This window comes from Prunus avium, chromosome 6 (genome assembly GCF_965620075.1).
Source record: "Prunus avium chromosome 6, drPruAviu1.hap1.1, whole genome shotgun sequence".
Lineage (NCBI taxonomy): Eukaryota > Viridiplantae > Streptophyta > Magnoliopsida > Rosales > Rosaceae > Prunus > Prunus avium.
The window spans coordinates 581,151-607,302 of record NC_142289.1 but is presented as its reverse complement, the minus strand read 5'-3'; the positions used below and the strand labels follow the sequence as shown (position 1 = coordinate 607,302).

The 26,152-nt window shown below is 38.3% G+C and overlaps 3 protein-coding genes and 1 pseudogene across 3 annotated transcripts; 3 read left to right on the top strand and 1 right to left on the bottom strand.

The window, feature by feature from the left end:
- Window positions 1-1,883: 1,883 nt before the first annotated feature.
- LOC110745022 (uncharacterized) lies at window positions 1,884-2,204 on the top strand. Its single transcript, XM_021945074.1, has one exon. The coding sequence runs from the start codon at window positions 1,884-1,886 to the stop codon at window positions 2,202-2,204; it is 321 nt and encodes a 106-aa protein (XP_021800766.1).
- Window positions 2,205-4,216: 2,012 nt separating this feature from the next.
- Window positions 4,217-6,616, top strand: LOC110745019 (subtilisin-like protease SBT3). Its single transcript, XM_088255488.1, has one exon. It carries the CDS (start codon window positions 4,219-4,221, stop codon window positions 6,517-6,519), a length of 2,301 nt encoding a protein of 766 aa, XP_088111614.1. The 5' UTR covers window positions 4,217-4,218; the 3' UTR covers window positions 6,520-6,616.
- A 3,478-nt stretch (window positions 6,617-10,094) lies between these two features.
- Window positions 10,095-19,848, bottom strand: VPS54. Its single transcript, XM_021945086.2, has 19 exons — window positions 18,759-19,848; window positions 18,086-18,148; window positions 17,892-17,971; window positions 17,346-17,463; window positions 16,633-16,707; window positions 16,347-16,503; window positions 16,061-16,149; window positions 15,153-15,409; window positions 14,196-14,367; window positions 13,999-14,082; window positions 13,492-13,916; window positions 13,050-13,203; window positions 12,689-12,770; window positions 12,389-12,468; window positions 11,940-12,101; window positions 11,618-11,685; window positions 10,948-11,028; window positions 10,616-10,861; window positions 10,095-10,422 (listed from the first exon to the last, which is right to left on the bottom strand). The coding sequence occupies exons 1-18, from the start codon at window positions 19,581-19,583 to the stop codon at window positions 10,726-10,728; spliced, it is 3,108 nt and encodes a 1,035-aa protein (XP_021800778.1). The 5' UTR covers window positions 19,584-19,848; the 3' UTR covers window positions 10,095-10,422; window positions 10,616-10,725.
- Window positions 19,849-20,387: 539 nt separating this feature from the next.
- LOC110745023 (wall-associated receptor kinase-like 2) lies at window positions 20,388-23,369 on the top strand (annotated as a pseudogene).
- The last annotated feature ends 2,783 nt before the right edge of the window (window positions 23,370-26,152 follow it).

The following is a 26,152-nucleotide window of genomic DNA, read 5'->3' as shown; positions in this document are numbered from 1 at the left end:
TCGCCAAAACCACACTCCGGCCGGTTTGGGAATGGAGGACGGTGATGCCATTGATGCAATGTCCCACATGTTGGGTGGTGGGGCTGCTGTTACTTAATTAAACCCATATCTTTGTGTATCGTACTATTTAGTATTTAGTATTTACTTTGTGTTGCTTTGCTCGCTAATTTGATTTGATTTTTTTTAATCGGCAGCTAATTTGATTTGATGTGTGTGAATTTTGTGGAGTTCGTAGAAAAAAGAAAAAGAGAAAGTGGATAGCTGGGTTTTCATCTTCTTTTTTTTTTTTTTTTTTTCTTTTTGTCTTTTTTACGCAAGGGGGGATTCTTGGAATGTAGAGCATTTGTCTTTTGTTTAGGGAAAAATAAAAAATAAAAATAAAGCTAGCTTCTTGAAAATCTGAGATATTACATTAGGAATTTCTTAAACACGTAACAGGATCATGTGCTCTTTGCCATTGTATCTCTCCTCTTAGTTTAAAGATGAAATACATTCACCCAAAATATATGTGGAGTTGCTTTTTCACAGACGTGAGTTCCGTTAGTTGGTCACAATAGAGAGTCTGTTCTTTACATTTAAGTTCGAATCTTCCTCTTTATAGAGTAGATTTAGCTTCTATTAAAAAAGTATAGATGTGCTTCCAATTAATTGACTAAAAGACAAAAAGTTTGATCTCCCTTACTGTCTCCCTCTTCTCTCAAATGTCATGACGACTAAAATGGAACTCTGAGCAATATTTGAATAAATTGTACCATCAAGCTCGCACGAAAATGTACCATCAATCACATGACTAAAGGTTTTCGTGCTTTTTCCCTCTCTCTTTTGTTTTGGGTTGTTGAAAATCTGTGTGTGTGTGTGTTTTTTGTTTTAAAGGAAAAAATAATAATATTGGTTGTGTGTTTAAATTGTTGTCCTCTTGATGGCAGGTCTCTCATTTGGGCACTCACAGACTTAACTCATCATCTCTGCAAAAAAAGGTAATTCTTTTTTGAAAATCTCGTTTTTGTTTGAGAAAGTTTCTGAATGTGTTTGGTTTATTTCGACTTACTTTTGTCTACATTTCGGTTGTTTTAGGCGCTTCTTCTCATCACATCACTTGGGGTTTTTCTTCTTTTTTGGTTTATTTTGCTCTTTTGTTTTGTTTTGTTTTGTTTTTGTCTTTCTTCACTTTTGTTGGATGGGTGGATTTGTTGTTGGTTTGTTTGGGGTTTGATTTCTGTGATTTGGAGGGGGTTTACTTTTCATACTAGGGGAGCTGATTAGGCTTGCAAAGAATCAGATTCAGAACGTATTTTTCAATGTCTTCGATTGAGCATTTTGTATTAAAATAGTGAGTGAAGTAGTGTATTATGGGCTCCATTTGTCTTCAAAGGCTCACATGTTCTGGTTGAAAGATCATCTTCAACTGGTCGCTGATCGTTTAGGTGTTTCTTCAAATGCTTGCAAAAGATGCTGTCTGACCGTTGCAATGCTTGAAAGATGTTTAGCTAATACTTCCAACTAGATGATTTTTCTTGTAACCCATATCAACTCTAAGCTCATAAAGCATCCATCTTTAAGATTCAAGCCTTTGCAAGTTGGCATTCTCTTTAGAGTCTATGCGGGTCGGATGTTTATATGGATATAGCTTCAGGGGTTTACTAATTCTGTTCTGATCTTTTAAAGACATCTAGTTTGCTATATTATGGCTTAGACGATGAAGAAATAGTCTACATTGTGATTTTTCTTCTGTATTGATAAATTTATTGGTTTATGGGTTTCCCTTGTTTGTTTTAAAAATCTTTGTATGCATTGGTTCTTACAACTTACAGGCACGATAATATTCTATTCTAAATGTGGATTTTCATTTGGGGTTTGCAGAACACTGATTGATCACTGTGGGAATGGATGATCACGTACCAACAATCACCCATGAATTGCTCATCAGGCTCTCTCTTCCGAAAGAAGAAGATGCTGCGATTCTTCTCAAGATTCAGTCTCAACAGCATCCTGACATCTCCTACATGACCAGCCCCAGTCTGCCTCTTGGACATGTACTTCGAGATTACTGTAGACGTTCATACCTGCACTATGAAGCAGTACGTTTCCTTTATGATGGAAAAAGGGTCAGAGAAAAGGATACCCCGGAACAGCACGAGATGGAGAATGAGGATGTTATTGATGCAATGTTGGATCAGACTGCCGGCGGTGGCCATGTTCTTTGATCTATTTTATTTAGCTGCTGCTATGAACTAAGTCATTTTGGAGCCTCCCCTTGTAATTTTCTTCTCAATGATCATTGGCTGCCTTGAATGGAAAGCAGTCATTAGTATGTTCAATTATCGAATTGCTAGAATATCATCAATTTGGGTCCTGATTAGTCATCATTATGCAACCAAACACCCACTCTCTAAACAACCAGAAATTCATTTAATAACGATATATATGCATTAAATAATGAGATATGCAGGGGAGTTTGGAGAGGTTTGGAATTTGGAAATTGGAATTGAATGACATTTGACTAGAATACATGGTCCAGCTACATGTGGTGGCTGCTTCATTTTCTTCATTTATTTGTAACGTTTGAAGTTGAACGCCACAGTCTATATATATATAGCTTCTAAGAAGCTGCAGTGCAGGCTGAGGCATTGTTTGTGTTGTGGGAATATGGATATGGACAGATGAACATCCACCCAGGAATCTCTCGTCAGGCTTTCTCTTGTGAAAGAAGATCCTCTAATTCTCAAGCTGCAAAAACAAGATGAACGCGACATGTTCTACAGGACTGGTCGAAGTGTGCTGCAGAAATATCTGATTCGAGATTATTGTGAACGTAAATGAAGAAATGCGTTTCCTTTTCGACAGAAAAAGGATAAACGGAACAGTTGGAAATGGAGGACGATGATGTTATTGATGTTATGTCCGATCAGTTTGGTGGCCAGGCCTGCCCATGATCTCTCTTTTGTTCACGTTCCATTTATTTTCTGTTTTTTCTTTGTTTTCTTTCAATTTATTTGATTCCTCCTATAAAATAGAATTTGGCCGAGCTCAGATTAGCTTAAGACATGTGTTTATACCAAAATAGACAGCCAACAAGAACAAGACACGTGGACAAATCGAGCCTGGTCATGGTAGCCTTCGGCACCTAACCTACCGATCCTTCCAGTAGGGCAACCCCCTCTCCCGGACACTTGGCATGCTCATAATCAACATCCACAGTCCCACATCGAAATTCTAAACAATATGCACACCTCCCAAGGTCTATAAAAGAGGACGGCCATCCCAAAATGGAGGTAATCGGAGCTAACGGCATACAAGCCTATTGATCTGTCAGTTTAATTTACTAAATCCGAACTTACTTAAGCATCGGAGAGCCTTCAGCTGGTACCACACCGGTGCCTTAGGTCTTACCGAGCGTTTGCCCATCTTGCAGATCACTCGCTCTACCGAAGCCCAAGGCATTCCGAAGGCCCAATATCACTAAGTTGAGCCCAAGAGTACTAAACCACTTTTTCGCATCAACAACATGTTTTTCTTTTGTTGCCTGCACTTATTTTATTCTCGGTTTAAAAATGAATTCATTGACGGAGATTACCACTCTGAATCTGATTATATTTTAAGTAGTACAATGCAAAACCCGGCCTAAATGAAATAATAATAACCAAGGTGCTTATTTGGTGTTTGGTGTTTGGTTTTATCCACTCCCTCTTTTGTTCCTTGTCAGTGCTGTCAAGCCAATGGCAACAACAGTCGAGCTTAATTACGTTGTGAGTTGCTGGAATATCCCAATCCATGTCCTGCTTCAAAATTGGACTCAACTTAATTAGGAGCTAGCAGACGATTAACCTCAATCATTTGACAGCTAGCATGCCGATTAAAGATGTTATTCAAAACCAACTACTTGGTCTTGATAAGCTTTGTAACCTCTCCTAAATACATCTCTCGACTCTGTTCAATTATTGACACCTAAATAAAGATCTTATGCCCTGTTGTGAGACTTGGCTTAGTTTTTACTAGCACCACCACCACCACCTAATTTTCTTGTTTAGTGCTAAACGTCGATGGTATCAATTACACAGAAGCCGGCCCCTAATGATCATTTCTTGGCATTTTCTGTATCATTTTGTTTTTCGCCGTTCCGTTCACAACATGGTAACTCACATTCACATGCACAGCCCTACTATATATATAATGTAAATCCATTGCAACAGAAGCAAAGCTCTCATTGCAATAGAAACAATGGGGCATCATGCTGATGGGGTTCCTCTTCCCTTCATTTTCTCTCTTGTTGCATTGTTTCTGTTGGCTCTGCATGTTAACATGTCTTTAGCAGCAGAGCGGTCGACTTATATTGTCCACATGGACAAGTCTCTCATGCCCAAGTCCTACGCTAGCCATCAACATTGGTACTCTTCCATTGTTGATTCTTTCAAAGCTCAAGTTCCCACCTCATCGGATGGCCACAAAATCTCACCATCCCTTCTGTACACCTATGACAATGCCTTTCATGGGTTCAGTGCGGTTCTGTCTGCAGAGGAATTGGAAACTCTAAAAAATTCCCCCGGTTTCGTCTCAGCTTACAGTGACAAGTTCATTACACTTGACACCACCCATACCACTCAATTTCTCTCCCTCAATCCTTCCACCGGTCTGTGGCCTGCTTCGAATTATGGTGAAGACATCATCATTGGTGTCATTGATACTGGGGTCTGGCCAGAGAGTAAGAGCTTCAGAGATGATGGTATGACCAAGAAACTCCCAGCTAGGTGGAAAGGAACATGTGAGGTTGGACAAGAGTTCAATTCCTCTCTCTGTAACTTTAAATTGATCGGAGCTAGATACTTCAACAAGGGTGTCATGGCTGCAAATCCTGGTGTCACACTAAGCATGAACTCTGCTAGAGACTCTGAAGGGCACGGGACACATACATCTTCCACAGCTGCAGGAAACTATGTAGATGATGCATCTTATTTTGGTTACGCTAAAGGAACAGCTAGAGGCGTAGCACCACGTTCCAGAGTTGCTGTGTACAAGGTTATCTGGGATGAGGGTCGTTATGCCTCTGATGTCCTAGCTGGTATGGACCAAGCTATAGCTGACGGTGTGGATGTTATTTCGATCTCCTCGGGCTTTGATAGCGTGCCATTGTATGAGGATCCTGTAGCCATAGCTTCTTTTGCAGCCATGGAGAAGGGTGTGGTGGTTTCAGCTTCTGCAGGAAACGAAGGCCCCAGCCTTGGGACATTGCACAATGGCATCCCTTGGATCTTGACTGTTGCAGCAGGCACAGTTGACCGCTCATTTGGTGGAACATTAACCCTCGGCAATGGGTTAACCATTACTGGATTTACCTTGTTCCCAACAAATGCCATAGTAGAAAACTTTCCACTGGTTTACAACAAGACCTTCTCAGCATGCAACTCAACAGAATTGCTATCAAGTGCCCCAAATGCAATCATCATATGCGATGACACTTGGCCTATTCGTAGCCAATTATTTTGTATAATTCAATCACAGGTTCTTGGAGCCGTTTTTATCTCCAATGATCCTGCAATACTTGAGTTAGGACATGTTGCATCTCCTAGTGTTGTGGTAAATCCAAAGGATGCACCGGCTGTGATCAAATATGCAAAAAAAAGTCCTAAGCCTACTGTCAGCATCAAATTCCAACAAACGTTGATTGGGACAAAGCCTGCACCAGCTGCTGCTTCTTACACTTCAAGAGGTCCTTCGCCAAGTTATCCGAGCATCTTGAAGCCGGACATAATGGCACCAGGGTCATTAGTTTTGGCTTCTTGGGCTCCCAAGGTTCCAGCCGGCCAAATTGGCTTCAATGTGTACTTACCTAGTGACTACAATTTGATATCCGGGACATCCATGTCTTGTCCTCATGCTTCAGGTGTAGCTGCCCTATTGAGAGGTGCGCACCCGGAATGGAGCGCAGCAGCAATTAGGTCTGCTTTGATGACCACGGCCAACCCCTTGGACAATACTAACAATCCAATTCGTGACGATGGTGATAATTTCAACTTCGCTTCGCCATTAGCTATGGGAGCAGGTCAGATTGATCCTAATAGAGCACTTGAACCGGGCTTAATATATGATGCAACCCCACAAGACTATGTCAATCTCTTATGCTCCACTAATTTTACCCGGAAGCAGATCTTAGCCATCACCAGATCACATGCCTATGATTGTTCCAACCCATCTTGCGATCTTAACTATCCATCATTTATCGCCTTGTACAACGACCATCACAAAACCAAGACAAAGGTTCAAAAATTTCAGAGGACCGTAACTAACGTGGGAGACGGTGCAGCTAGGTACAAGGCTGCTGTGATTGCTCCAAAGGGTTCTAAGGTGACAGTCTCACCAGAGGTACTGATCTTTGGGGAGACATATGAGAAGCAAAGCTTTACGGTGACTATAAAATACAAGGCGAAAAAGAAAGGAACTGTTTCATCCGGTGCACTTGTTTGGATAGAACAAAATGGAAAATACACTGTGAGGAGCCCCATTGTAGTGTCACCTCTTGTTTGAGTTGATGCCTTAATGGTCATGTCTCAGAGGCTTGGCAATTTAGATGAGAATAAATTTTTGAAGTAATCCACATTCTATGCATGCTAAGAGTTTGAAATTGAGAAAATTAAAAGGTCTCTGTCTCTCTTATTTCTAATGGAATGAATGAATTTCTCTTTCAAAAGTAAGAAGACATGAATGAATCAAATCCAAATTACTGAGTCGCTTTGCTTTTCACCACCATCATCATCAGTATCAATTATGTGGCAATGGCATGACAATGAGTTGAGGGTATATGACATGACTGCATCCTCCAAGAAGGAAAGCAATAGCTTGCAAATGTTGATGAACACATGACCTATAATGCAGATTTTTAATTACCAAACAAAGTTTCTCCACTTTAGCTCCTTTAAAAATTTATATAAAAAAAACATTCATTGTTTAGCTGTCATTGCCTAATTGCCTAATTGTTTAGCTATCAACTCAAGTTTTGACTATTGGATTGGTGGTAATCTTTTATTGTTCCATTCCACCCCAGTAGCATTATTAGACGCAATTTAACTTGGCTTTTCATTTCACAATTTTTAAATCAAAATGTCATTCATACATATACTCTGTCAAAAGTCAGTATCCTTAGTAAACTCTTAAAACAAAAAATTCTCGATACATCAGAAATAATAATAATAGAGGAATAGCTTCACCAAACTCCGTAGAAATCAACTGACGAGAGATTAACAGCTTGATGAGTATCAGCTGTGCTTTCTGTGGACATATCCCCAGTACTACCACTATTTCCCGTGTCAACAGAGGTTTCATTTCCATGCTTGGACTTGTGTCTCTGACTCCTAATATTGTATTTAAAGGGTATAGCCGCGCGGCTATACTTGTAAATACTCTACTGTTAAAATGTATAGCCGTGCGGCTATACCTTTAAAATTTTTATTTATACAGTATAGCCGTGCGGCTATACGTTTAAAATTTCTATTTTTTCACCAAATAAACAATAATTAAAATATAATTATTAATTAAAGTAATTAAAAAAGACTATCCCGGCATTCTGAAGCCGGATGTAATGGCGCCCGGATCTCTTGCCTTGGCGGCTTGGATCCCGAAAGGCACTTTTGGTCAAATTGGGCAGAATGTTTTCTTGTCCAATGAGTAACATATGGTTTCTGGGACATCCATGGCTACACCTCATGTTTCGGGAGTAGTTGCACTCTTGAAAAGCGCACACCCTGAGTGGAGCGCAGTTGCTATTAGGTCTGCGCTGATGACCACAGCTAACCCCGTTGATAATTCCAAACGTCCAATTCGAGACCAAGGTTTCAATTTTAGGGTTGCTTTGCCCCTCGCTATGGGGGCTGGGCAAGTGGACCCGAATCGAGGGTTTGATTTATGATGCAACGCGGGAAGACTACATCAATCTTTTGTGCTCTATGAATTTGTTCAAGAAGAGAATTTTTGCTATTACTAGATCAAAGAACTATACATGTGACAACGCATCGTCGGATCTTAATTATCCATCATTTATAACGTTTTACAATAAGTCCGCCGCCACAATAATGGACAAGCAATTCAAGATTGTAACCAACGTTGGTGATGGCTCAGCCACTTACAATGTCAAAGTTATAGCACCAAAGACTTCTGTCGTTGGTGTCGCCGGAGAGATTGGTGTTCAGTAAGAAGTATGAGAAGCAAAACTACACTTTGAGAATCGAGTACATGGGCTCCGAGGAACAAAGTCATCTCATTTGGTGACATTGTTTGGGTTGAAAAAAGTGGAAAGTACTATGTGACGAGCCCTATCGTGGTCTCGCCTGCTTTCATATTCGGCTAAAAGTTTTGAGCTTAAGAATTGGGTGCCAACTTATGTGATACAATTTTGAATTGTTAATTTCCCTTGTGTCACCTTTGCTCAATTTGTAAGATTTAGCAACTTTCATTTTGTCAACAAAACTATGAAGAATTATATACAATAAATGTTCTATGTTTTATTTTCTTTTTACCTGAAATTTTACTGAGGGCCTCCTCCTGACTTTTGGGCCTGATCTCAATCCCTTGAACAATGAGGCCACCCATAAGCCCGCCAGACTTAGGGCTGGTTTGGGGTTGCTTAATTTAAAAAATAAGCAGCTTTGAAAAAAAGTTTTGGAGATTTGGGTGTTTGGTAAAACAAATCCAAGCTGCTTATTTAATAAGTTGCTGTCATTCAAAGCTGAAAAACAGAAGCAGGTGGGGAGCTACTTCTGAAATCTGCTGCCAGGAGAAGCATGCGGAGGCTTAAATGAAACTTTCAAATTGCCCATACTGCCCTTATCTCTTTTAACAAATGACACGCTATATCCTATCTTTTTCTCGATCAAACCCTATGAATCTCATTCTGCAGACTCCCATTTTCTTCTTCATTCCTTTTTCTATTCGTCGTCTGCAACAAATCCCACCCAAGCTCCAACCACAACCACAACCTCCCTTTTCTATTCTTCGTCTGCAACAAACCCCACCCAATTTCCAACCACAACCACAACCTCTGACCATGGGCTGTAGATGACGACGATGACAGACGACGATGATAGCGATGACAGACGACGAAGACTCCACAGCTTGGACTGTAGACGACGATGACGACCGTGCGAGGAGGACGACCTCCCCGGATCGTGACCGTATGGGATGTGGCTGTGTTATGGCAGGATTTTGGGTGGGGTGGAGAGAGAAAGAGAGAGAGAGAGAGAGTCATGTGGGGCTGCCGTTGGGTGTGTAGGGAGTGGAGTTGGGGAAGGCTATGGAACAGCCATAAGAGAAGGAAGAAAATGTTTGAATGGGGAATCAGTTGGGTAAAACCAATTATTGCATATTTGATTCCTTATCAACCAATGATAGGATTGCAGAGATCTGGAAGAAAAAAAAAAGGGGGGGTCGGCTGTGAAGGAAGAAGAAAGGAGAAAGGAGAGAAGAGGGAGAGGAAAAAAAAATTGGGGCCCGTGAAGGAAGAGGAAAAGAGAAAGGAGAGGAGGGAAAAAGAAAAAAAAAGAAGAAGAAATGGGGCCTAAGAAGGAAGAAACAGAAGGGAGAAAAATTATACATTTTTTATTTCTTATGATAATTTTAGGTTTTGAAAAAAATTTCATCATGCCCTTTATTGTCATTATACACTCTCACAGCACTTCTATAAAAAAGTTTACCAAAAACTATGACACTGCTTTTTATACTCACAGCACTTTTAAAAATCTAGATTACCAAACACTTTGCTGCTTCACTTCACAGCTGTTTATTTTCACAGCACAGCAGAATCAGTTTTTTTTAAAAGCACAGCAATACCAAACTAAGCCTTAAGCTCCAAACCAGTCATCTTGATTAACTCCCCATCTCCTCCTTGACAGAAAAACTCACCCAGCTCAGCCTCCAACCAGCCATCGGTTCGTCCCCTTGGAAATTCAGCTTCTTTGAGAACGATAAGGAAATAAGGAAATTATTCTGAATAAGTCAGTTAATTAAGGTTCGCTTACCTTCAAGTCTGTTAATTGTTCTACGGCACTCTTTTTCCTTGAAATTCTACATATATGAAATGCTCAAAGATGAAAACAGCAGAATAACAAAGGTACAGGAAAAAATCTCTCTTATTTACCATATAAGAAAAAGCATGTATGCATAAACTCAAGTATGGATACAATTATATGTGATTCAGGCCCCGAAAGTTGACTTAAAAGCTCATATTGCTTGTCCCTTCACTAAATAAAAAACAAATCGATCGGTATCATCTTTAACCCCAAACTACAATTAGGGGAACAAAACATTGATTGAGTCCTAGTAAATACAAATTGTAATTCAAGTGTGACTGGTACAGAAAAATTCTGGTTTCAATAACCTTCTTGTCACAATATTTGGATCTGAAACAGGACTTTATACATCTCAGAAAAAATGCAAAACCTGGAAAAGAAAGTCATCCAGTAAGCAAAATAGAAACAAATTAAATAGTGTGTGTGTGTGTGTGTGTGTGAGAGAGAGAGAGAGAGAGAGAGAGAGAGAGAGAGAGGGGGAAAAGTAAAGCTTGCGCAAATGTAATTCATGCAGCATGCACATAACATGACACATAAACGGAGACAATTGTCCGTAAAATTACCTCAATAAAATTGTACAAGGGAAATGCATAGACCGAAATTGGTTCTGACATCCTCAAATCTGATTAGCCATCTCCAAAGAAGCAACTGATTTGATACTTTACAACAACATTTAACCAGCTTCTGCCCCGAATCTCTGAACCACGAATTCATCTAGTTGACCCCAGTTTGGAATACTAGATTCACTCATTTTATCAGAAGGCAAGGATCGAATGCATCCAAGAATGTGTTTGACATCCCGATACAGCCTGGTAGACGAAGTGAAAAATCATGTTTCACTAAACAGTTCTAATTATTAACATGCACACAGGGGGAAAATTGAAAAGGGTAGTACCTGTCCTTGGCCTGTGGTGTGCTGATCTCTAAGCGTGAAAATGCTTCTGAAATTTGTGAATGGAAGACTATAATCACTTGCCTGCAAAATACCAAACCACAGTAATCACTGAGTTGCAAGAATGCGTTTTTTTAAAGCACGGACTGTCCCTTTCATCAAACCAAAGAACACTGATTGATGTGGGGGGGAAAGCATGCACACCAATGGAAGGGAAAGGTTCAATGACCCTTTGACCAGGTTTCCAAGCAAATTCGCTATGTTTCTATAGTATCACATTATGGGCACCAAGCTTATGGCACCACAACTTTTTGTTTTGTTTAGTGCTGATATGGCACCACAACTCACTATCAAAATAAAACATATACATCACTCTACTATTGAGCAGTTCATTATACTAATTCAATAATAAAATCTTGGTGTAAATCAGTGCTTGGAAAAAGGGGGAAAACACCCTGGAAGGCCCGCACAACTTTATTGTTTTCTTTGCAAGAGTTGAAATTCATTTCCACATATTTGAGCTAGTTAGAAACCTTTCTAGGAAATTGAAAAGCCCAAGGGAAAACACAAATTTATACTGCAAATAACGAGGCTACGAGATGTAGATGCACAACAAACATGTCATAATTACCCAAAATCTCAGCAATTAATCACATGCAAATGTGGGCCTTACCTGAAAATTGCTTGAACATCGACCTCATGTAAAGTTCGAGTTAGGACACGTTGCAAGTATCCAACTTCCTGGAAATCAGTTGGGTGAGGCCCATAAAGATCAATCAAGATAAAGAAACTTGCAGGAACCACTACTTATTTTGCATTGGAAAAAGGTATAGAAATAGAGCATTTTAATAAGATCCATCCAATATGTTTCTCATTAAAAACCAAAATTTAAAATTTATATAAAAAAACCCAAGAAGAGAGAGAGAGAGAGAGAGAATGGGGAGGGTTTTAGATAAATAGATACAAAAACCAAATGTTTCGATGAAGACATTTACCTTAGTAAGGGATCGAGCAAACTGGCTGGGCTGTGGGTCAGCTTCTTCAGGTCTATTCCAGCTCTCTACAATTTGAGGTAACCCACGTAGATGAACTAATAACCTTTCTCTCATGATCTGAACCAGTTTCGTATGTATTTCATCTCTGTGAACCTTGTAATCCTGTTTTAAAATGAACGAACAGACATATAAATGGTTCCCAAGAAAGAATGAGCGAATGGTGTGGTAAAAATGCATGTGGGTTCAAAGAATCTAATTGTAAATTTCGAGATACAGGTGCATTCTGGTTCAATGAACCAAAGAACAAAAATCGTGAAAGTTCAAATGGTACTACAAACCTCTAAATCACTTTCCTGAAGTAGGGAGAAAAAGTAAAGACACAAAACTGAAATAAAAAAAGTACATAGCATTGAAAATGTTAAATATGTTCCCCGGTGTAAAAGACAAACCTGAGCTACTCGATCAATTTCAGATAGCAAAAGTGCCTTTCTTGTCTCAGGTACTTTTAGAAAAAGAATTTGCCTGATTTCTTGAAGCAAAGAAAATGAATAATGTCATGATATTACTCAAACGCTCCATGCTCAAAGTAGAACTGTGTACAAATACGTTTCTATATATATATATATATATATCCTGCGAGTGACTATATTTTACACGGTTTGAGTTGAGAACATAGCTAATGCGTTCACAAAAATTTGTTACTACAGCAGCACCAACCAAAGAAATAACTTTAAGTTATAATTACCTACCAGGAATAATAGCATATGTAAAACTGATGACTTGACTTGCCAAGGCCAAGTGTTTAGAAGTGATGGACTTTAAACCAGATACCTACAGCACCGCATATGATTTATCAGAAAGCACAAGAACGACTCTGGAGAGCATGGTTAATAGATATAACAGAATAAAGTAACCAAAAACATCAAAAAGCCTTTGAATAAACTAAAAGGATTTCTGGACTCAAGAAAAAAAATTGCACATAAATCCAGTGGAACAGTTTCAGTTTTTTGGCACATTTACATACAACAGTAGATATTTTATGAACTCAGTTGGATAACCTTTTTGGGGTTTCTAAATAGTATCATCTATTTACTGAGAGAAATTTAGTACCTGCATGGCACCAGCACCAAGAACAAGCTGGCACGTTCTTGTATTGAAAAACTTTAAAATTTCTACAATACGATGAACAACTTCTGAGGACAGTGCTGGAAAAAAATTGTTCATATCAATGTACTCTGACAACATCTTCATCAATATCAAGCCACTGGAGGAAAAAACCAAGAACAAGGGAAAATGTAATTAAAGACTTGTACAAAAAAAATTCTTTTAATTATTGATACATATTAACAATGAGTTCCTCGATCGGGAAAAGAAGAGTGCAAAACAAAACTCCAAATTGTAAATCAGGATTAGTGTAACAAAAAACACAATATCAGTAAGCATATGCATCCTAAGCACCATTATCCAAATCCGAAGTTTCCAAAGAAAAGAAATAAAGAATAATGGGGGAAGCAGAAATATAGGTACAAGAAAAAAAGACAAGATAACTAACCAGTTTACCATGTGAAAACCAACACCTTTGAAGAAAAGGCTTTGAGAGGTTGATTTTCCCCGCTCCTTCATGTTGCTGTGGTTATTTTGAGCCACAGAATTTGCAACATCAGCCTTATTTTTTTCCACTCCATCAGCATTTTGTGCAGACTTCTCCTTCACAGTCACATCCGCGGATAAGTCACTCGAATCAGCCCGTTTAATTTGCTGTTCAGCAATTGATGGTGCTGTATTCTCTGTATGTGAATTATTACTGCTTGTGGCCATCTCCCTATAGCTTGTTTCCATATTACCTTCGATAGCATCCAGATTCTCAGATACCAATGATTCAGAACAAAATAGCGAAGTGACAATGACTTGAAATTCATCAGGAACATCTACTTCAACCCATGTTTCTTGGTCAAGAACGGCCTTAATTTTTGTCATCTGTAATCAATCAAAAAAACAATTAGCTCAAAGCCACATACGAGGAACAATAGAACTAAAGTATGCACAATCATAAACTAACTCGAGATTCATGCTGAAATTCGATGAAGGCTTTGGCTTGTGACTGTAGGGTTCCCCTGATGCTAAATCCTGGCCTTCCCCCTATCTGTTTAAAGTGGCACAAAATAGCACCACAGACATCAACACTGTTTGATCACAAAACGAAAAAACTGGGAAAAAAAATTATAGGAAGAGAAGACAAAAGGGAAAGATAAATACCTTCTCTGTAGCAGTTATAAACTCTTGGGTGATGTTATAGATGCTTAAAAACTCCTGCAATCTCAACTTAGGATGAAGAAGAGCACGAACCCCAAGTAGCTTTGCCCATCTTCCATGGGCAGCATCACATGCTGCAACAACAGCTTCTGTGTTTTCTCGTAACACATCAGCTCTGTTTAGAATCGCATTGTTTCAGAATATTGTATAGGTTCAGAAAGACTCTAATATTGGGACAAATCGAAGCTAAACCTTTGAAATTAAACCCGATGGTATACAATCAATTCTGAATTTGAAAACTGAAATAACTTCCAAGGAAAAAGAAATTGAGAGAGTATTCTAAACCAATCTTGACACCACCTATGCACACTGCAATGGACATTACTATGATACACAGAAAACCACACTGGCACATTCACTTGTTTTATTTGGAGAGAGCCAATATTTTGACCGGTAACACTCACAGTGCTACCAAATAATATTGTTCACTGAAGGCCTGGCTACAAGCCAGCTAGAGAAAACAAGCAGAGTGAGTGGCCTTCCGTAAATGAAATTAAGGTATAATCTTAATTGTAGATGGCCAAATACAAAATCTTCATATAATTAATATAACCACTCCCGAAAAGGTTTTGTATCTGCAGTTAAATTTATTTTGTTTTGGCTATGATGAAAAGAACACTCGTACAAAAACTTAAAATATTACTGTAATTGCACTACAATACATCCAAAATGCATCAACAATGAACTTGTAACCTTCACATCCATGGAAATGAATACATAATCAACGAATTGCTGACATTCATAAGGCAAAATTTTATTTACACGACAAGATTAGCACAAAACAAAATCTTAAAATTACATGATATATAAGGTTTTCAAGCATGGGAAAGTTTTAGACGTCAAACTACGAAAACAAGAGTAACATCAAAGAACTAACATGATCAAGAGAAAATAGCTCACCTAAAATTCTTAGACATGTTTGAAGGACTTGCTGCATCATTTGCTTTCCCTTGAAATGGAAGGACCTTCGCGGCAACTCTTTGAGGTGAATATGAGGGAAGCAAACCACCTTGACCATCACTTTCTTGAGCTGTTTCTGCAGCTGCGGCACCAACCGCGATTGCAGCAGCAACTGAATCTGCTGCATAGTGACCATCAAGGTTGCACATAATCCACTCAATGGCCTTCTTCACTTCAGCAGCCCGCACTAGATGTGCCTGCATTCACTAAAATAAATCATATGACATCACACTCAAATAGTGGTTGATGCTGAAAGAAGCTCACACAAGTATATGAATGAAACTCAGCACATATGCCATCTAATATATAACTTAACAAGCAACCTAAAAACAGATAAAATATGTAATGATTTGTTGATGTGATCACTACCCCTTTTTTATCTTTTTTGGAGAACCGCTACCATTACAGCTGATTGTCCCTAATGTTCCCAAACAAATTCGACTGATAGACTCAAACATTACTCCCAAACATTAAAATGTGCAGATTAGTTTATGTATTTGCACCTGGGACTGCAATCATCAACTCATAAGGAATAAACTTTTAAGTAGGAATAAAAAGAACTTAATGGCCACTTGAATTGGCTGCTAAATTATTTGAGCTCAGGAAGGAGTAGGAAATTGACTATTTTGCATAATAGACAACCCCCAGCCAAATCTATCATAAAAGCTTGCTTTCATCCCTAATCATTGTTATTTATAAGAAACATCTAATTTAACTTTCAGACAAACCAAATCATAATCAAATGAATAGTGAGTTTACTAGGAATTCAACAATAATATTAAAGAGCATGTGCTTTTTCAGCAACCCAATGCCTATAAAACAAAACGAGCTTAGTCTAGAACACATACCCTTACAATCAGGAAAATAGCACTTAAAAGTTGAACAAAGCTTTCAGATGACAGGCTCCTCAACTTGCTTGCAAGTGATGCACCAATACCTAAAAAACCATGTTTTAATGATCAAAGAAGAAAAATTGTCTGTAAAGAACAAGGCACAGAATGTAAACACCAAAATTAAGCATTAAAGAACAAGGCACAGAAAAATTGTCTGTAAAGAACAACCCTTTTTTCTCTTGTATTACGTAAACTCCTCAGTCATAAGCATAAAAGACAAACAATATTATGAATTTCTCACCATCTGAATCTACTATTCGCTCTCCAGGTGTAAAGTCTGACTCCATGGGTCGGGAAACAAGAACAGGAAGCAGCTCTGCAACTGCATTTTTAATAGCAGTCTTCATGTCAGCTGTAAGCTGGTCACGATATAACCTCAACACAGAAGGGAGCTTGGCCTGAAAGTAAAAGGACACCATCTAATGTTGTACTCACTGATCACAGAAAGAAAACAATTCCATCCCCAAATGTATAAAATAAAAAAGGCTGAAGGAAAAAATTAGGTTCTACAGAACATAATGACTCACTGTTCTAAGCAATCCAATGATGACAGGAAGAAGACGATCTTGATAATTGGAGGTTTCTTCATCGTCCAACTTAATCTGCCAACATGACAATTGCAGCAATCAGTTCAGATATAGAATCCTGCACTAACTCCTGACATTCACAATAAAGGAAATCAACTTGAAAAAGCAGCCACCGGGTATAACAAATGCAAACAACAAATTTTGGACAAGGGACTCTACGTGCATAACAATAGTTAATTTCATGAAAGATCCTACAAAGGGTTTATAGCTGAAGGAAATGGTCCGCATTAAATCAAACCCTTTCTTGGAGGGTTCAGCAGAACTAGCAAGATGGCTTAGCCCAGGGCACTGGGTTTTGACCCATCTTCCCAAACTGTTGTTGTAAAGTCAAATTTATGAGCTTACTATCAAATTAGATATAGTGCCACATAAAATTTGCAAATAAAATTTTATAGTGCTTCCAATAATGAATTTAACTGTAAGCATTCTAGCTGATCCGGAAAATAATAATAATAATACAAAGACCTTAGTGATAAGGCTATTTTTTCAATCAGTGCAAAGCAGCATCTCTCGGGAGAGTATATACTTTTAATAAATAAAAGAAAGTATTATGTGATTCAAGACAAAGACTTGAGTTTTGAGTATCATACTAAAACCAAAGAAGAAAAAACACCTTTCAAAGGCACTAAATAAGCATATGCAATTGAGCTTACTTCACCATCTTCTCCATTCATGAGAACTGATGCCCTTGCTTGAGCTCTGGATATAATTATAACATCTGTATCTCCAGCATCGTGTATTGAAGCACGCATAAACTCTGCAGAAAGAATGCTACAAGAATAAACTTAATAAGTTACTATAAACATGCCTCGTATCATCTTATTTCCATCTGAAAGACAGAAAATGTTTATTTAGGTAGAATTCAAGCAATATTCTGGTCAATATATCTCAGCCAAACTGAATTCAGCAAAGCACATCTATTCCAAAATATCAAATTGCAACACAATTACTGTTTACTTTTCCTTAAGGGAACAACCATCGTGTTAGGGTTCAGATTATCAGAAGAAAGAAATTAAAACCTGCCAACCTCAGTCCCAAGTGTATAGATCCACATAATTAGGGAGATTATACCTATTTATGGATTCAATTGAAGCTGCTAACCAATGTCATCATAACATCTCAATCATTTCTTTAAAAGCAATGGAAATAGTGTTACTCATTTCTTTAATAACTAATGTCATCACAATGGGAGATTATACCTGTTTATGGATTCAATTGAAGCTGCTACGCGATCCCTGAGGTGATGAAAGCAATGTAGACCAGTAAGCTCATCCCCATCCTATTGAACACATAGAACATCAGTAAGGTACATAGAAATTGTAGTCCAGTATTCCTCTGTTTAAACACACTAGTTAGTGGAATCAGATAAAACAAAAAGTAAATACAAATATACCAGCAAATGCTGCAAATCATCTGTGACATCCAAAGCTCCAGCACAATCTGCAGAGGCAACAAGCTGTATGACAGAAAAAGTAGATCAACTTATATCAAGAAACTTGCTACTTATGGTAATAACCATATAAATTTTTATCAAACTCCTCAGCTGATGAGTCATGAGCATTTCTAATAGAAAAGGAAGGAATGCACAACAATCACGTGAAACAGTTATACGCACAGCTAGAGTGTATTTTGCTTAATCCTATTCGGGGTTTGAATTTATATATTCTACTAGACATTTCATCAACAGGTTAAGGGTTAATATTACAACAGAAGATCTTATATGGAGTATAATTTTAAGCATCACATGAACCATTTAAAACAGATAATCTTAGTAGATTTGTTTGAAATATCCCCGATCACATATCAGTGCTTTCAACTGGCTGATACTAGCATTTGCCAGAAATGTAAGGGGTCGCTAAGTTCTATACTATGAACCATTTTGAAATGAAGCGAATCTACTAAGGAGAAAGTTAAAAATCAAAACGTAACCAATTGGCAATTTTGAATGAAGTGATTCTAGACCATACAGCTACCGATTAGCAAAGCATGGACAATCCAATCCACTACTAAACCGAAGTGAACTAAAAAAATGAATGGAAAATTTTAAAGCGCAATGGAATACCAACCAGTTTAAGCGCGGAAAGAGCTTGATTGACATAAAGAATGAGCCTCAATTTCTGTTGAAGAGCCAACAAATTACTCCTGGTTTCATTCAAATCATGAATCTGCCTGGCGCACTCGACCAAATCGACATCCAAGAGCAGAATGGTCTCCTTGAGCTCGCGAATCCGACTACATCCTTCGACGATCTTCACATTCAAGTCCTGCAACTGCCCCTGAGCCTCGAAGAAGGAGTTGGAACGCAGCGAGATCTCTTTCACCAAGTGAAGCTCCACGACGTCCAAGTAATGCGAGAGCTTCTCCTGGAGCACCAGATTCTCGGAGACGTTCGTGAAGGGGCAGGCCGATCGAAATGTGGCACCGTCTTCTAGGGCAAAGTCTTCTTTGAAATAGAGAGCGGGGACTTCTCGGAGGCAGGCGACGAGGGCTTCGCCTTGGCCGCCGATGGAGTCGATGTCCGAGTTCTCCTTCTTGACGTGGTTGATGATGTCCTCGAAGCGGTTGTAGTGATCGGAAATGGAGGCGAGGTAAGGCTGGAAGTCGGATCGGGTCACGGAGTCGGATGCGGATTTGGGTATGAGGGGCGCGAATTCGGGCGGGGCGACGGAGGCGGAGGAGGACCACCAGCCGACCCAGGAGGAGGAGTCGGAGGCATTGGGGTTGTTGAGGATGGAGGCAAGGCTCTGGCTGGTATTCGGGTCGGATATGGAATTGGATCGGCTGTGGGACCTTCCGGGTCGGGAAGGCTGGGCGTCCATGACTACCATTTTCTTATTAGAACCATGGCTGTTGCTCTTGCTGCTGTTGTTGTTTGAGTGGCTCTGGTTCATGTATATTAGATTATTATTATATGATTAATTAAAAAGGAGAGCGAGTTTCAGTTGGCTGAGTTGACTCGGAACGAGTTGGATAAACCCTACGGACGGTGTAGGAGGAGCAAGAGGAATGTATGTGATGTGAGGGTGGATCTGGGAATTGGAAACGACCATATCATATTCATATGGGATCTGGGAAAGAAAGAAAGAAGAAAAGAAAGTGGAGAGAAAATAATATTTAATTAATTAAATTTAATAAATCACAGAGACAGGTCGAGGTGGTGTTCGTGAATCGTGATGATGGCCGAACCGAAATACACAGAGAGAACCGGGCTGACCCGGATAGAGAGCGAAGGCTGGATTCAATTTTGGAGCCCAAAGAAATTTATGGGCGAAAGACCTAAAGATCAAGGCCAACTAGTTTTGGGCAAACCATATGCTTGGACTAGCCAGCCCGTAAAGATTTTGAAATCAATTCCAAAACCCAACTGGAGAGTTCCAGAATAATTTTTTTGGGTCGGAAAAGAGCACCAAGTGACCCACAATAAGAAATAATCACGCACTAAAGTTCTCGTTGGGATTGGGTGTAGAAGATACAATGTATTAGGTAAAATTGTTGAGAGTATGTATCCCACGGTTCGCAATAGCATTACAATGAAAAGCCATATTCAAGTTTTCTTTTTAAATAATAATTAAAATTCATTCTTTTCCCAGATGGTGATTGCCGCTGGTTAGTCTTATCAACTTAATTGAGCTTGCCTGAACATGATCATCACCAGCAGGTAGCAAATTTGATTAGTCTGATTGCATCTGGATCGGATGCAGAAGCTGAAATCCATGAAGCTGCCTAGCCTACCTTTGTCATTGTTCCTATTTTTTCTTCTACACAATTGCAATCAACCAAGAAACTGCCAACAAGAGTACATAGGCAACAAACAGCTTGACTGCTCACACACCTCTTCCACATCAAAAGGCTACAACTGCAATGAAGGCCCTCTAAACTCATGCAGATCCCTCCTATGTCACCTTCAGATCCCAGCCACCCTACGACGACCCCATTAGCATCGCCCGTCTCCTCGGTGCTGAAGCTTCCAGCGCAGCCTCATGTAACCACATCTCATCTGATGATCACGGTAAAATTCCCCCTAACAAGTTGATTATCGTTCCGGTCCCCCCCATGTTCATGCTCTGGGACGTCTATTTATCAGCATGTAGCGCCTTACACTGTTTTCAATAGTTCTAAAAAGAAACTACTTCCAAGTAGCCAATGATACATACCGAGGCCTGACTACTTGCCAGGCCTTGAGAGACCAAAACCATTATTATGAAAATGGAAGTAATAATATTGCAGCCGGGGCAGAGCTGAAAGTTGCGGTGAGATGTGCATGTCCTAGTGCAAAGCAAATGGAAAATGGGGTGATCTCCCTGCTGACTTACATGGTGACCTGGAATGACACAGTTACACTGATTGGAGAAAAGTTTGGGGTGGATGTGCACAGCGTACTAGATGCAAATATGTTGTCATGGAGCAGCACCATCTACCCATTTACTCCTATTATGGTTCCACTCAAACATGAAATTTGCACTGCAAATCCAGATGGGGAGAGTCAGTGGATTTCGGTTGCATATGTGGTAGTAAACGGTTCAAAGGCAGTCAGGTTATCTTAGGTATGGCTCGGACAACTCTTCACCAGGTTATCTTTTCATTTAAATGTGAAAAACCTGCATTGTTTGCTTCATAACCATGTGGAATTATTTCATTTCGATTTCGAACAACAACTAATTTGGTGGACATATTGCTTTATCTGTAAATTAACTTTAGGCGTTTGCCTTGGGACTGTATTATTGTGCTTGTTTCCTTTGGGTTACAAGTTACATCAATCCCTGAAGAGAAGAAGATGCAAAATTCGCAAAGAAAAGTTCTTCAAGCAAAATGGTGGCTACTTGTTACAACAAAAATTCCATGCTAACAACACTACAGTGCTGGCAAAGATCTTTACTGCAGAAGAGCTGCAGGAAGCAACAGATAATTTCAACGAGAGCCAGTTTCTTGGGGCAAAGCCAGGAGTTCATATGTGTTGGGGCCTCTTACAAATTATAAAGAAATAAAAATTTGAACTCACAATACATACGAAAAATAGTGTGTATATATATATATCACATATGTCAAAAATTATATTGCTTATTGGTTGCAATCATAATTGTCCTCAACACATGGATAGAAAAATGCATTCTGAGCAAGAAAAATTACAAGTGATAGACAAATAGTAGCGATTTAGCAAATATCTTTAAAGCTTTTCCCCCCATTAAACCCAATAGAAAGAAAAAAATCAAAATTTCACAAACTAAAAAAATCCTTAGGTCCCTTCATGCATTCATATCATACATGAAAAAATATTTTATGTAAAAATATTGACTAAGTATGAAAAATAGTTTTTCGGAATAATCATTTTCTCAAGATAATTTTTGGCGGCTTTTATTTCTTACACATCAAATAAGAAAACTTGATTTTATGGGATTTTAGTATGAAGTATATATTGACTTAATGAGCCATCATTTTTAGCCTAAATCGTATTTTGCACTAAAACCGATTTTTCATATTTTGATTTGGTGGGAATTTGATTTTCTAGTATTTTTATTTGAATCCAAATAGGGGGTACTTCCTTATTTACATTGTAAACTTAAGTAAATGGAGTAATATAAAAATAAATGAAAGTAAATGGACAAAAACATTTACTTAAATGTTGAAAATGGAAATAAGATAATTTGTACACCTGGGTTGCACCACTACCGACTGAGCAAATGGGCAATTTGAAGCACCTCCTTGTGCCTTAATAGGTCTGCCACAACACATGTGGGTATATATCAAAACATAAAGTATTTGAAATAATATACATATACAAATACATAACAGTATATTACTTTTAAAATATTAAATAATTGAGTGGGGGCCCGTGACCACACTGGTCATAGTGTGGCTCCGCCCTATGGCACAATTTACAAAGGAATGTTACTTGATGCCAGCACAGTTGCGGTTAAGAGGTCAAAAGTAATCAATCAAAATAGAATTGAGCAATTCATTAATGAAGTTCACATCTTATCCCAAATAAATCACCGAAACATAGTGAAATTGCTGGGTTGTTGCTTGGAGACTTGAGGTTCGGTTACTAGCGTATGAGTTCGTCTCCAACGGAACTCTCTCTCGTCATCTTCATGCTAAAGACCAGCTTAAACCAGCCCTCTCATGGGATACTCGTCTACGAATTGCATGTGGCAGCATATATGCACTCAGCAGCATCAAACTCCATTCTTCATCGTGACATCAAATCGTCCAACGTACTCTTGGATGACAAGTTTAGTGCAAAAGTATCTGATTTTGGGACTTCAATATCCATTCCTTATGACCAAACTCACTTAACCTTGACAGTGCAGGGTACTTTTGGGTACATTGATCCAGAGTACTTCCAGTCAAATAGGTTCACAGAGAAAAGCGACGTCTATAGCTTTGGGGTTATGCTTGTAGAGCTTCTGACAAGCAAGCAGCCAATTTCTTTTACTAGAGAAGAGATGATGGGAGAAATCTTATCATGCACTTCGTTTATTTGGCAAAGGAGAATCAAGTTCATCAGATTTTGGATCCTCGATTGGCTGGAGAAGCGGAGCCAAAGGATATTGATGCCATTGCAAGGCTTGCAACCAGGCAACCAGATGCTTAATTAAGATCAAATGGAAAAAAAGAGGCCAACAATGAGAGAGGTGTCAATGGAGCTAGAAGGATTGAGAAAGACTGAAAGATGCTAGAGATGCACCAAATGCCTCAACCATTAATGATGTAACCGTACAAGAATCTTTTGAGGATAGCATTGTCTCCACCTATGAACTGGGTTTTACTTCAACCTCGGAATCAGCTTGATGTGGAAGAGTTTTCATGTAAAGAGGTTTCGGCATAATCTTTAATGGTCATATATCATTTTTCTTTAATTTTGTGTCAGGTTTCGGCGTAATCTGAAATTTGTTTAGTTAAACTTGCTAGATGTTAAGTCCAAAACAGACGAAAAGAAAACTTGCCAGATTGTGGAAAAAATTCGTGATTTATATGGGACTTTCCTTATTGGTTGGTGCTATTTTTGTTCATCTGAATTGATGTATCATGTTGATTTGCAGGGAGATAAAAGAACAATAAGGTAGTCTGGAGATTCTCGGATCTTGTATATCTGCACGAATTCTGGTTCGAAGTTAGCATCATGTTGTAGCTGGGGAATTTGGGAACTAACAATCGAGTGCTCACCCTGGAAGGACTGTGTATAGCCGATAAGTATAAATTTTTTACAGTCGGGCCGCGCGGCTATACTCTTTAAAAATCATATTTTTTACAATATAGCCGAATGGCTCTACTCTATAAATAGAAATTTTAACAGTACAGCCGTGCGGCTATACACTTTAAATACAATATTTTAACGGTTTAGCCGAGCGGCTGTACTCGTTAAAAGTATAAAATTAGTTTCTTTACTTTTTTTTTTGCCAACTTCTTTAATTTAATATATGTAATGAAGTAATATCTTAGTCTTTTTCAATTACTTTAATTAATTTTCGAACAAAGAAAAAACTTTAATTAATAATTATATTATTAATATAATTATTGTTTCTTTGGTGAAAAAATAGAATATTTTAGAGTATACCCGCACGGCTATACTCTCTATACAACAAATTATAAAAGTATAGCCACGCTGCTAGACTCCATAAATAGAAATTATAACAGTATAGCCGGGCGGCTATACGCTTTAAATACAATAGTTTAACCGTATAGCCGCACGGCGCTACTCTATAAATACAATATTTTAAAAGCATAGTCGTGCGGCTATACGCGCTAAAAGTATAAAATTACTTTCTTTGCCTTTTTTTTTGGCTTACTTTTTAAATTTAATATATGTGATTAAGAAATATCTTAGTTTTTTTTAATTACATTAATTAATAATTATATTTTAATTATGCTTGTCTTTCTTTAGCAATTTCTTTAAAACAAGTCACAGCAATATGATAACAATGGTAGTTTGTCCATTCTTTCAGAAAACTTTAGTTAAAACTTAGCCATTAAAACTGAAATATAAAACTTGAAAGCATATCATGGTTTATAGTTCACTCAAAAGCAGTGAAAATTTATGCAACTAACTCATATTCAATAAAAAAACACCATACCCCAAAATCAAATATGGAGACTTAGTCAGGAAGCAGTGGAAGAGAATTGATATACCACCTCTGTTTATTTAGTTTAACTAGTGTAGCAAGATGAAAAACCTCACTCGAGTAACTTGGAGCACATAAAACGAATACCAATTTGACCATGTAATAGTTAAATAAGATAAAGTCGTGAGTCTCTAGAATTCTTATGAGGTGGTAGCTGAAGATTAAAATTAAAACAAAAAACTGATTTGATAGGAGACACATACCATCCCAAGAAAGAGACATTATATCTATATATATACTAAAACCCAATCCAACTAATCACTATAGCTAAGCATAGTGAATTTACGAAAATGCCTTTATTTTTAACTGTTCAACCAGCTTCTTTTTTCCCCTACACAGTAAAATAACGGTTTTGCCCTCTCTTTCCTTCAGATGTAACTGGCGGCTCTTTGTTGTTGAGAGGCGTCTGGTTCGATTTCAACTGGCTGGTTGGAGAGTTTAGGGGGTAAAGATGGGAGAGCTGGGTTGGTTTCGATGGCTACATCTAGAGGCTTCGACTGTTTTACACATCCATAGTTCACCGACTTCAGTTTTGGCTTCCATTCTTCATCGACTTCCTTGCCTTCTTCTCTTTCGATTCGAAGATCAATCTCCATCTAAACTCATCTCCGTACCTGGCCTTAGCCTCTGATCTTCCATCCGTGTTTTGTTAATCCCCTGCTTATGTGTTTTGTTTCATAATAAAAAAAAATAAAAAAAAGCTTTCTAATCCTAAACCCTCTAATATCTGAGTATGTTGTTGAATCTTTTGGGTGAATGTTAAATGATTTACTCTGTTTCGTTTTGATTGAATTGATGAACTGAGTATGTGTCAAAATGCTTCTGTAGAGGACTGTTGTGTATGTATGGAATTTTGATCTATGTGGAAATACGAATGGTTTGTTAGAAAGTGTAACTTTACTTTCATATAGACTGCAGAGTTGGAATTTTGAGTTGTTAGGTTTATTTTTGTGCAATACATTGGCTGAATGTTAAACAATTTACTCTGTTTTGTTTTGATTGAATTGATGAACTGAGTATGTGTCAAAATGCTTGAATAGAGGACTGTTAGGTATGTATGGGATTTTGATCTATGTGGAAATATGAATGGTTTGTTAGAATAATGGATATATACATGGTAGTAATGGATATATGGGTCAAAAGGCATGAAATTGCGTCACCTATCGTTTCTGCTTTAAACACCCAGAATACATGCATACATTCATGGTAGTAATGGATATATAGATGAACACAAATACAACTCACCCAAGTTTTTTATATTAGTTTATTTTTCTTTGATATTAGATTATTGTTTGTTGGGAGGAAGTGGATTTGCAACCAAAATCTAATTACAAATTTAC